The sequence below is a fragment of the Mytilus californianus genome, unplaced genomic scaffold (genome assembly GCF_021869535.1).
Source record: "Mytilus californianus isolate M0D057914Y unplaced genomic scaffold, xbMytCali1.0.p SCAF_3, whole genome shotgun sequence".
In the NCBI taxonomy this organism is placed as follows: Eukaryota; Metazoa; Mollusca; class Bivalvia; order Mytilida; family Mytilidae; genus Mytilus; species Mytilus californianus.
This window is the reverse complement of record NW_026262679.1, coordinates 87,521,266-87,534,975: the sequence shown is the minus strand read 5'-3', so window position 1 is coordinate 87,534,975 and position 13,710 is coordinate 87,521,266. Positions and strand designations below refer to the sequence as shown.

The 13,710-nt window shown below is 31.4% G+C and overlaps 1 protein-coding gene across 2 annotated transcripts in view; it reads left to right on the top strand.

Annotated features, from left to right (window-relative positions):
• Positions 1-13,710, top strand: part of LOC127735313 (protein neuralized-like) — a 38,143-nt gene that overhangs the window by 15,904 nt on the left and 8,529 nt on the right. For both annotated transcript variants that reach the window (XM_052245458.1, XM_052245459.1), the window contains exon 2: positions 6,402-6,908. In XM_052245458.1, the coding sequence (XP_052101418.1) occupies positions 6,402-6,908 (507 nt within the window). The remainder of the gene's footprint in view (positions 1-6,401; positions 6,909-13,710) is intronic.

The window sequence follows — 13,710 nt, the reverse complement described above, 5'->3', positions numbered from 1 at the left end:
AAAAAGAAGGAGGATGAGCAACTTGGCAAAAAAAAAGGCAGGATGACAATTTATGTAAAAAAAGTCAGGATAAACTAATAAAAAAAAGGCAGGACCGAATAGAGTGAAAAATAAAAAAGAAGGACAGAGATTACAACTAAAAATAAATGCAGGACAAAATTTTTCATCCTAGCCCCCATAAAAATCAAATGGTAGCTCCTTCAGCTTTACTAAATCAAACAAACTTTGTACAAGATATCATGTTGAATAAAGACAAGCCCTTTCAATATTTACAATTTTTACTAATGTCATATTTATGATGGCATACAAACATGATATCATGTGATCATAATATATCAATTAATATTTAAAAAGAAAATTCCCAATAAACAGTAAAATACATCAATATTACAATCTGGTCAATATTTATTAGGCTTGATCAAATTAAATAAAGTTACTAGTGTGAAATATCCAAATGAAGATTTGTGTAAATTGTTGATAATGGTGAAAATTAACCACTAGCATTCATCACAATACAATTAGGTTGTAAAATTTGAGTCAACATAAATATTTTTTATGCTTGAGTGACTAAGACAAAGTAGGTTAATCTAAAACATTTATATCAGAAGCCTATGATGACTTATCTCTAGTGCCTCTTGTGGAGAGAGTGCCATGCTCTCTGCACATTAAGAAGCCTTGCTCATTTTCTAGTGGCAGTCCAAATTTCCCCAACATTCATCCTGGATGGCCTCTGTGACAGGACCTATATATTGTATTGATTGTTAATTTGTTTTGTCCTGAACATGCATGAAATATTTGCCACTAGACATTAAGTAACCAACAATCAATCAATTATGATGATATATCAACATTTAGTCAATTCATTCTTGTTTTCCTTGTGGTAAATTTTGCAAATAGATCAACTTTAATGGTTCAGATTTTTTTTTTATATTTCCTTGAGTACAGGAAATCCTTGTTTTACAGACACACCATCTCATTTGCTGTAGATTAGTACATTTATTTTGTGCTGACAGATTTTGTTTCTTGAAATGTTCAGTGATATTGTATCTTCTCCATCTTGATAAAATTGAGCAAGACAGATGTCAGTGTGTTGCAGTCTTATCATGCTGACCCTTGTTTGACTGGACAGACAGATAGAGGCAAAAACAGATGATATAGGTGCCTTTGCCTCACAAGTTCCCCTGCTCCTGTAAGAGAATGTGCCTTAAATTTTTTTTCCCAACTGAATCAGAATTAAATAAATGGTCCCTAAATTGATAATAGTCTATGAACAAAACTGGCAAGTACATGTATTAAGCATTGTATAACCTGTTTTCCAAAGCATCTGTCCCTTCATGTAGCTGTGTTTCTTTTCTCAACATGTCTTTTATAAATGTAAACCACTGAAGTAGTCCTACCAAGCATGACAGTTACCAGAGTTGTTCCATTTTACCAGCAGGTCTGAAAGAAAAAAATTACAATACCGGTAGTCCTACAGTTTTTATGCCCCCGCCTCTTACCTTGTCTGTCTGTACGTCCCAAAATTGGTTTCCGTTCTCTAACTTCAGTTTGCCTCAATCAAATGTTATGAAACTTATACACAATGCTAATTACTATGAAACACAGACCAAGTTCTAATTTGGGTGGCATCACTTTTACAGTTCTCTAGATATGTCCCTTTATAACATTATATGCAAGCGGGGGCATTATCTGTGTCTCCATTTATTTAAATTTATTTCTTTAGGTTATCTTCCCCAAAGTCAAAAGTGCTTGCAATATATTTATGGAAATTGAAGTAAAATACTTTAAGCCTCTTAATCTAACTTTATGAACTTCACCTGTTTATTAGTTTGATTTAAAATTTGCATCAAAGCAAGATATCTGTGCAAAACTACAATGTTGAAAATTTTTGTAAATTTTGTAACACTCTGAGATTTGTTTTGAATGTTGGACATCATTAAAGATAATTTTATATGTAGAAATGTGACAGAGATATTTTGAATGTTGGACACCATAAAAGGATTTAGATTATCTATGTTTGTATTTGTTTCTTAAGTCCAAAGTTAACTGAAAGTTGGGTTTAAAATTGTGCATTTATATCCTTGTATTTTTAGTGACTCACTCTCATGGAAGATTTACTAACACTCAGATTCCTCAAAACTTTTATTTTGTCATTTGCTTCTACCGAAATAATTTAAATGAAAATAAGGCAGACAATTATTTAAATGGAAATAAGACAGACGACAAATAATTTGGAATCATTTCTCTCTGATTCCTTCCGCTTATTTTCAGTCCCGCTTATTTTCAGTCCCGATCCTTTTAGCCAGGTGTAACTTCGTGTGAAGCTCAAAAGAAGTGTTTGAGGGGTTAGCACAAGGGCAAACTAATTGGTTGTCAGCCTACTGAGTGTAAGATATTGATCAGACTCTGTAGCTGCACCTCTATGTATGATAAGACCATCTGTTTCTATGACCTGATAACTTATCTTTCTGTATAGAACCAAAACATCTTCTACAAACTGGAATAATTAGCCCATTTCTACAGAACACATCTATTTGCAAGGTCAATTAATGGTGTACTAAACACATTAACATTCCAATCAATTGAAAAGAAAGGATTAGTTTATTTGCCAGACTATTCTTTTAGAATCCCCCTGGTACACATATTTAATAATAAAAAATTACATCTGCATCACTAGTTGTGTATCAGACTCAAGGTATATATATTTACATGGCACTGTAGTTGCTGAGGTAATTTCAACCAATTGAAATATCCATTTCTGAAGGATGCATAATCTTGAAAACATATATTATGTGTGAATATATATAGTGGGGCTATATTGCATTTACATTTTCTGTCTGTTCGTCTGTCAGTCTGTTTTATATTTCAACAATTATTTCGGTCATGCATTTCTCAGGTACTTTTGAACATAATGACCTCATATTTGGTCAGCAGCTTGATAGTGATGATTTGTGAGCATTTTTTGGGTCTGTTGAACACCTATTTCCTGTTTACCTATACTGCAAATATTTCAATATGTTGAATGAACTCAATTTTTATGCCCCCGCCGTAGCGGAGGGGGCATTAAGTTTTACCCTTGTCTGTACGTCCCAAAGTTGGTTTCTGTTCTCTAACTTTAGTTTGTCTCAACCAAATGTTATGAAACTTATACACAATGCTTATTACCACAAAACACAGATCAAGTTTGAATTTTGGTAGCATCACTTTAACCGTTCTAGAGTTATGCCCTTTTACAAATGGAAAAATTACTGAATTTTTCAATTCCGTTCTCTAACTTTAGTTTACCTCAACCAAATGTTCTGAAACTTAAACACAATGCTTATTACCACAAAATACAGATCAAGTTTGAATTTTGGTTGTGTCACTTTAACCTTTCTAGAGTTATGCCCCTTTACAAATGGAAAAATTGCTAAATTTTGCGTTTTCGTTCTCTTACTAAGTTAGCCTCAACCAAATGTTATGAAACTTATACACAATGCTTATTACCACAAAATACAGATCAAATTTGAATTTTGGTGTTGTCACTTTTACTGTTCTAGAGTTATGCCCCTTTACAATTACAAATGGAAAAATTACTGAATTTTTTCGTTTCTGTTCTCTAACTTAAGTTTGCCTCAACCAAATGTTATGAAACTTATACACAATACTTATTACCACAAAAATCAGATCAAGTACAAAGTGGGGTAGTGTCACCTTTACTGTTCTTCAGTTATGTCCCTTTATAAATTTATATGATATGCAAGCGGGGGCATCATCTGTGTCCCATGGACACATTCCCCATTTATTTGTAAATCGGAAGTTCTAAAAGCTCATGTATTTATCAACTCATATGGGTGAACACTCAAGGTGTAATAATTATAATGATAAAGGGAATTAACTCTGTCACAAGTAATAAGTCATCATCCTTGAACTTAGAGGTGTTTGAGGTGCAGTGATTACACATCATAATGATTAGGATAGTACAATAAGGATGTTATGATTACAAACAAAAGAAATTCAGCAGATGATCTGTCATTCTGTATGTTTTGACAGTAGACTAATAACATCTGTACATAATGATGGAGATCTTACATTATTGTACATGGCCAATCACATCATCAGGTACATAGTAATTAACACAAGCCATGGACTGGTTCCAAAATAGTAATAAGTTGACTTTATTGTATTGTACTGGATTATGACAAGACACAGTCATAGGCTTTAGTCATAAAATAGATAAACTCTTCATAGATACCTAACTATGAACAAATTTACACCAGACCAGCATTTTGTCTATAAAGTCTCATCAGAGAGGCTCCAATAAAAAAACTCAAAAAGGCCAAATAAAGTACGAAGTTGAAGAGCATTTAGGACCCAATATTCCAAAAGGTTGTAAGTGGAAGGTGTGATGTTCAAAACTTACAGCCTATGTCCTATCAAAAGAAACTATTCAAAGAATCAGTGTTTTGTATACTATAAAGATCATATAGGTATAAGTCCTAGACTTAGGTCAACTTTGGCAATCTTATAACTTCTTGCAGAACTCTGCATAACTGACGAAGCAGGCTCTGAAATGCTTTCTTCCAATTTTTGAAATACGCTGTTGATTATGGAAATTGACTGGCTAAGCAAGTAATGTTACATTTGACCTTACTTTTTCCTGCATTAGATCTATACTGACTGGGTCAGGCAGAAGTATACATATTCCTCCTGGTGAAGACATGAAAATTAACCATATGTTTTAAAGATATAATTTTTTTGTTTGTATATTTTTCATGCCAAATGCAAGGATTTTACATACATTTAACTTATTTATGTGACTGCATTACATGCAAAGAAATGAAATATAGTTTACTGCACTTACTTTCTCTGTATTTGCGGTTATTTTAAGTCTGTTGATAAACATTAACCAACTAACATGTTGTACTTAAGTTCATGTTTATGCTTTTAAACACATTCAATTAAAAAAGTTAAATTACTTTTAAAGTGCAAGCTATACATCTTTGTATTTCATTGTTTACTTTATGAAAGCAGAGAACATTACTAAGGATAGTTGATTTTTCTTTACCAGTACAGGTTCAATTTATACTAAGGCCAAACATGTGTGTTTTGGGTTTCCTGACAGAACCTAAATTAGGACCTAATTTTCAACTCTGACCCTTAAGTTTTTATGAATATTGCATAACCATAAAATTGATACTTTAGACAGATTAGGAAAGTTAATAAACGTGTACGAAATTTAATTTAAAAATTATTTTTTTTAAATATTTTGTGTTTGTTTTTTTGTTTTTTTTTTATCAAGTCTCATTAGATAAGATAAATCAACCCACTTTTCAAAACCTTCCTGTTGTATTGATTTTTGAATTGTTCTTGACCTGAATATGCAAACAACAAACAATTAAAAGCAAATCCAGTTTTTTAGAAGTGAAAATCTCTATTCAAAGCTCAATGCATAAGAAACAAACTAACGGTAATCTTATTGCCCATCCCTTGTTGGTAACTGGTGCATTTTTTGCTTGTTTGTATTATGAATATACAATTGGTATGAGGCAGGTAACAATCAGTCAGTAATTAAAGTACATACTGGATTTTAAAGGGACAACACATAATTAACAATATCCCATTCATACAGCTGTATGTTTTGTTTGTGAGAAAGACTATTTGAGCACCCCTCCCCCAGCTTCTATATCTGAGTACTCATCCTAGTCTGCAGCTGTTTCTTAAAAACTAATAATCATGCAGCAATATACTTAGGTGGTCATATATGTATCTTGGAAAGACTGGCAATGTATGGTAATAGCAGGTATATATCTAATATTTATTGTTCAGTTCTCAGTATAAAGAGACCTTTATGGCATTACCATCCTGGGTAGAATGACAGCCAAAACATTGTATGCTCTTTTTCATAAAACATGGTCAAAGAATGAGTCTTTGATAGTATAGGAGCATTCTCTGGAAAAGTAAGGTACTCTGACCTATATTTTATGCTTCAGTTACTTTGATTACTTTTGTAGGTCTAATGTTAATCTTCAATACTAAGTGACCTGCAATCATATATATTGATGTAAGGTTAAAGGAGGTAATTTAAAAGAAGAGCAGTCTTACCATATTTAACATGTCAGTAATTTATAAGTTTTACATTTGAGTGCATTTTACAGATACTATTTGACCTATATACTCGTGACAATCATATAACTTGATGTAAGGATGCATTCAAAGATAAGATACATACATGCAGTCATCACATTTTAATCATTTGTACAGGGAAGTTAAAACTCAACTGTTCAATTTTTTCCATATGAGGTTTCAAGCCATATTTTTAGATAATGTTCAGATTAAGCTACCATATCAAAAGTTAAGAAATGTACAGGAGTTAAAGATTTGTAGTGCATTTATTTACATTATGTTGTCATTCATTTCAGGATTTAGTGCTGATTTAACAGGAGTGAACACTGATTGGCCAATACAATTTCATGATATCCATGGTGACAATGTTGCTTTAAGCCATGACAAAGCAAGAGCTCGCAGAGCAGATAGTTTCTGTAAATCTATATGCTTTAGTAATCGTCCAATAGCTATAAATGAAAGGGTTTATCTTAAATTTGTCCAGACATCAAGCAGTTGGAGTGGAGTGCTGCGGTTTGGATTTACAAGTCTGGACCCAGGAAGTACACAGGGTCCAGACCTTCCGAGATATGCCTGTCCTGACATGACAAATAAACCTGGTAATTGGGCTAAAGCTTTAGGCGAAAGATATGCTGCAATAAACAATGTGTTGCATTTCTGGTACAACCGAAATGGTGATGTTATGTTTGGTATTAATGGAGAGGATATTGGACTATTCTTCACTGGTGTAGCTACAAATACTCCTCTCTGGGCATTGATGGATATCTATGGCAATACAATTGAAATTGAATTTGTTAAACTAGGTGAGTTAAAATATGTCGCTATAAATCAACAAACATTGGCATAGAAAACTTAATAGGAAGGTAGAAATGGTCATTGTTTCTGAATATTTTTGTCTCGCCTTGACGGAGTCAAAAAGCAAGACTTAGGTATGCTGTTTTCGACAGCGGCGTTGACGGTTGCAGCGTCCACAATATATTAGTTTGTGATTAGGTCAGTTTGTTGGGAACCACTAATGGTAGATCAATGATATTTGTTATGCAGTTGTATTAGCATTGGCACATCTAATTTCCATGGAGATTATTTGGCCCCTCCCCCTCAGTCATGGTCCATTGACTTGATTTTTGTTTACTTTAACAAGTATTAGTTTGTGATTAGGTCTGTTTATGGGGAACCACTAATGGTAGGTCAATGAAATTTGGTATATAGTTGTGTTAGCATTGGCACATCTCGTTTCCATGGAGATTATTTGGCCTCGCCTCCTCAGGTTATGGTCTATTGACTTTCAAACTTTTGAATAGTTTACATGTATGTGATTAGGTCAGTTTAAGGGGGACCAGTAGTGGTAGGTCAGTGGTGTTTGTTATGTAGATGAATTAACATTGGCACATCTCATTTCCATGGAGGTTATTTGTCTCTGCCCCCTCAGTGATGGTCTATTTACTTTGAATGTTTTGCATAGTTCACATGTTAAAGTTTATGATTAGATCAGTTTAAGAGGAACCACATATGTTAGGTCAATGATGTTCAGTATGCAGTTGTATAGCATTTGCAAGTCTCTTCTCCATGTATATGGCCCCATCCCCTCATCATGGTTTATTGACTTTGAAACTTTTACATTGTTTACAGCTTAAAGTTGGTGCTTTGGTTAGTGTAAAGGGCAAATCATATGATAAGTCAATGGTATTTGGTATACAGTTTTATAAGCATTGGCATTTCTCATTTCCATCGAGATTTTTTGGTCCTGCACATTAGTCATGATTCATTGACTGTAATGTTTTTCATAGTTTACATGTTTAAATATTGCCTTTTGGATTCAATACCTAAATTACAAACAGGCAAGACATATCTCTGTGTCAACAGTTTATTATTGCTGACGGCAATACACTGTATTCTAAAAAAGAGAAGATGTGGTAGTATTGCCTATGAGACAACTATTATCCAGAGACCAAATGACATAGATGTAAACAAAAACTATAGGTCACCATATGGCCTTCAACAATGAGCAAAACTCCTTCCGTATAGTAATCTATTAGTATAATGTCAGTTTTAATTTTAAGGGCCAGTTCATTTACATAATTTACCATGGTAAGATCAATTCAAATAAATAATAAGTAAACTTCAGTTGAAAAACTGTGACTACTGTTTTAAGTAAACTTCAGTTGTAAAACTGTGACTACTGTTTTAAGAACATCTTATTCTCTACCAGATTTATAATTTTTGTCCTGTCAGTCAAAGCTTAATCTTGATCAGTGGAATAACAAAAAAAGAAAGAATATATATCAGTTTTGAAAAGAAAAAGCATTTTAAAACTTTATAAAATCTCTATCATAAATCTTAAACTCTGATTAAACAATACAAAATAATACTGTATCAGAAAATATTTACAATTACTGAAAGCAAGCTCAAAGTATTTGATCTGCTGTTGTCTAAAAAATTTGATGAAAAGATTGAAACAAAATTAAAGTACCAGTAATATCTTACATAAATGTACAAATGATGTAGTGGAAAAAACATCTCTTATCAAACTTTCCTCAGATGCATCCTAATCTTGCACTGCTTTGCTTCAAGGAGGAAATAATTGTATAAGGAAACGAAAGCATCTTATGTTTAGTACACTCAAATAAATTGTTACAAGTGAATAAAAGAAAAATCTTTTTTGGGCAACGGTTGTACTCTATATGATTTTTCTTCATGTATGAGTCAAACAATAGTTTTTTTTATAATTAAGCTATTTTACAGAATTTGCTTACACTTTATAGCTATAAAACCACTCACAAGTTTTGCACTGCATTGTTTTATTAAGTGGACTGATTTAATTTTTGATTCTGCCAATTAGAAATTTTCAAAATGTATTTTCTTCTTTGCATTTTGTAGTTAATTTCTGTTTGGTTTTTGTCTTATGGTCAAAATGGTATTATCTTAAAACAAAGATTTAATGATTTATATATGGTATATGTTCATGTTGTTCTAAATTATAATCTGTTTACATAAGAAAGTTATGTAAAATGTCAGTTGAAACCACATGAAAAGAAAATATTGAACTTTTGTTACTAAGTAGTTATATATAAATACAATATTACTATTAAACTCCCAAACACACATGCCACATGCAAGTAGATAAAAATCCAATTTTATTATGACCCAAACAGATGCAAGTATACAAAATCCCATTTTACTATGACATGTATTTATTTGTGTTTGATGTCATCAATGATATATTTTACATACACCTGATCTCAGGTTAACAGTTAAACCTATATTGATCACCTGAATGTCATTATTGATTTATTTATCACTCTGTCATGCTATATGATATGCATGCATGGGTGGTTTTCTTACCATATTATTGTTTATTAAGCAAATAAGTAATGTTTGTATCAAAAGAGTAATATACTACTTACATGACTTATAAACATGATAAATAAAGTACAAAAATGTATATGTATTCATATTTTTTTATGCTAAAAAAAGCAATATATATATTTTTGTAATAAAAAAAGAATTAACATGACCACCTGAAATTTTCAATTAAATGTCTTTTTAAAAATTCAAAGTCATAAATAAATGGAGGAATAATTTGTATTATTAAAATAAATATGAAATTGATTGTAGGTGGAAAAAATCTTATATAAATTTCTTTGACTTCCTTATGAATTGAAATAGATTATCTAACAAAAAGTTCAGATATTTTGTGTTGTACTGTAATAGTACAAATGTACATGTTCACTTCCTTTTTTGTTCAGGGATTAATATAGTTTTTAAGGGATTCTTTTAAGAATTCAGGGATGTTTTTGAAAAAGAAAAAGAAGAAGGGGTCAGGTATGATTATATTTAACTAATCTCAGGTGAAATTTTACAAAAGAAAGATTGAAAATCAATTGATCAGGTAGCTGAAGGTTCATAAACAAAGTTGTGAAATAGTTTTAGTTATTACTTTACATAGAAATACACAAATTATTAATATAGGTAGCAAGTACACATAATTTTGAAGTTACTGCTTTAAATTTAAATTGTAAGTTATGATTGCTCGAGAATTTCCTGGCACATACATGTTTAGGGTATTTTATGAATATTTAATATTTTGTAATTATGAAATTGAAAAGTCAGGTAAACTGTATTGACAGGTGTCATTTAAACATGGTAACCCAAATTCTCTTGTCAGATGAAAATAAAAATTTACTGTAGGTAAATGTAGATAATATTAAACAAGTCTAAATTGAAAACAACGTTATATTAAACATATATACATATAAATGATCTTCATAATTATATAAAGTACATTAAATATTGCATATCTGGTGACCTTAGGAAATAACCACTTGAAACATATAAGATAGACACAGAAAATTGATGATCGTCCAATCCATAAGATTGAAAGCAAATCTATCAAAAAACAATAGTCTTACATCCTTATTAATTTTTTGGAGTAGATTTGAATCCCTGTAAACATGGATTTGTATAATTAGTCTTACTATACAAATCCTTGGTCTAAAGCATACATATATATCACATTGCCACCCCCACATCAACATGAATTTTAAGGTTCTGTGTCATGATCATGATATATTATATCAGATTCTACTATTTGGATGTAACTTTTGAGATTTTGTCAACATTTATCCGTCATATCCAGTAAGAAATTTAGCTTTAAAATTGGCTTCCTTCAAAACTTAAAAGATGGAATTTATTAAAATGTATTGTGATGCCATATCCCTTATCATAACTTAACATCATATTTTTTTAGTGACACGATTGATGTCACACTGCTTACCCATTGGAACCTCCTGACACACCCTCCCCCCTACCCAAAGTTGTTTTGCAGCACTCGTGTACCTTTAAAGACTGTTTTGTCACAACCAGACAGTTATAACTGTTATGTAATTATAAAAAGCTAAAGAGTTTTCTATATAACAAAAAATATATAATGTTAAATCGTAATAATAAACTAGGCAAATTTAATGATTAAAGGTAGGTCCATTTGTTTGAATGTTCCACTTGAATGGAGTCCCATGTTACTAGACTTTCTTTACATCATAAGATTATTTGCATTACCTGAGCATTCTGAGGTCAAATGCATTGAGCATGAAACATGGTGGGTTGAATTAAAGGCAGGTTCAAACGAAAGATTTTAAAATTGGTATTTGCTGTTTCTCTGCTAAGCGTGCAGGAAAGACATGTCTGAGCTTTGTGTCAGAATGATGTGTCTATAACCTACATATTGTTATCTTGTATATGTAATATTTGCCGTCAGACAGTTTAGCATCAGTACATTTTACCTGACTTCTGCTAATGTCTGACAGACATTAATTATTATTGCAATTGGCTGGGTATGTAGAGAATTGTCCTAGGGGTATAGAGACTAATAATTAAATGTTCTAACTGCATTTATTACAATGCCATTATCTTCCAGCCAAGAAGCACACATATAATTGGTTATACCTCAGTAATTGAATTATTGGGAACATTATTATTACATATATATTTATAAGCAAAAAATAACATTTCTGTCTGCCTCATGGGGATTTAAACATACAGTTTACATTTGTAATAAATTTCCTCAAATCAGATACATACATGATACATGTATATCAAAATATCAAACGAAAGACATGTAGATAGCTAAAAAAAGATGTTTATGTTATACGGATGGCGTCACTTTAAGCTTTCTAGAGTTATGACCCTTTATAAATGGAAAAATTGCAAAATTTTAAGATTCCGTTCTCTAACTTAAGTTTGCCTCAACCAAGTGTTATGAAACTTATACACAATGCTTATTACCACAAGACACAGATCAAGTTTGAATTTTGGTGGCGTCGCCTTAACTGTTCTAGAGTTATGCCCCTTTATAAATGGAAAATTGCAAAATTTTTATTTTCTTCTAAATATCAAGTAATTTTTAAAATTGGAGTTATCTTCCTTTGTCCATGATTATAGTTGAATCAACTACAATCAATGCTTTATACAATGCAATGTTTAATTTTGACTTCCACTGATAAAACACAGATCAAGTTGAATTTGGGTAGTGTCACTTTAACCATTATTGAGTTATGCCCCTTTATAAATCGAAAGATTGCAAAATTTTTAGTTTCCATTCTGTAACTTAAGTTTGCCCCAACCAAACATTATGAAACCTATACACAATATTCATTACCACAAAACTCAGATCAAGTACAAATTTTTTGTTTGTTTTCTAACTTTAGTTTGTCTCAACCAAATGTTATGAAACTTATATATACACAATGCTTATTACTACATAATACAGATTAAGTACAAAATTTGGTGGCGACACTTTTACCATTCTTGAGTTATGTCCCTTTATAAACATAAAAATTGCTGAATTTTTTAGTTTGTCTCAACCAAATGTTATAAAACTTATACACAACCGTTCTAGAGTTATGCGTGTTTACAAATAGAAAAATTGCTGAATTTTTAGTTTCTGTTCTCTACTTAAGTTAGCCTCAACCAAATGTTATGAGACTTACGCACAATGCTTATTACCACAAAACTCAAATCAAGTTCAAATTTGGGTAGAGTCACTTTTACCGTTCTTCAGTTATGTCCCTTTATAACTATATGATATGCAAGCGGGGGCATCATCTGTGTCCACATGTGGACACTTTCCACATTTATTTAATTCTATCTTGAACAGAGACACATGAAGTAAAAGTTAAAGTCAAAGATTTTTATATAAAATCCAATATCTGAATTGTATTCAAACATTGAACAGAAAATTTATTAATTAATATTACATGTATCATATATAGAAAATGAAAGGATATGGAGTAAATGTACATGGGACAAAATAGCACACAATACATAGAAAACATAGAAAATGATCAATGAACAGGGCTTTTATTCCTGTTCTTCATCTTGACAGTTGATGTAGTGTCTTCAGCAATGAACGAATCATTCATACACTACAACGAGGTCAAGATGGCCCCTAGCGTCGATTTAAGCGGTACTATTGATAAAAATAAATACCTGTTTTTTTCAAGACAAGTAGTAAAGAAATAATAAAAGAACACAATTTTCTTTTATATTGGCTATAAGTTTATCATATAAAGTGTTCTGCCCATCATGAATGGGAGAGTTGATCATGGGGAGGGACTAAATTTTGACTAAGGAGGTACACATTTACAGGCAGCTATCTATATCAATGCCCATATAATGATATAGGTACATAATAGATAATGATAATGCAAAATGTTATACAAAAAATATTATAAATTATTTATAATGAAATGAACATCTAATCTTTGTACATTTTACTATCATGTTATGCCTTTAATGCAGCACTTACTGACATTATAATCATTACTAGGAAAAATGAGATGCAATTTTTCAATAACTGTAAAATTATCAAAAGAGGGTATATGATATCTAAAATATTCTGAAAAAAAATTATTATGTAACTCTTTGAGTTTAGTTCACTTGATATTTCAGAATGTTACACACTGTGATAATTTAGAGATTCCTTTTCCCAACTTAGTTTAAAACATCGTTTTAGCATACCTGAATTAATTTTTTGGCAGTACTGACTTTTTCCTGCAGTGTTACAAGTATAAATAATAAATACATGTACATAACCTATTGAATCTGTGG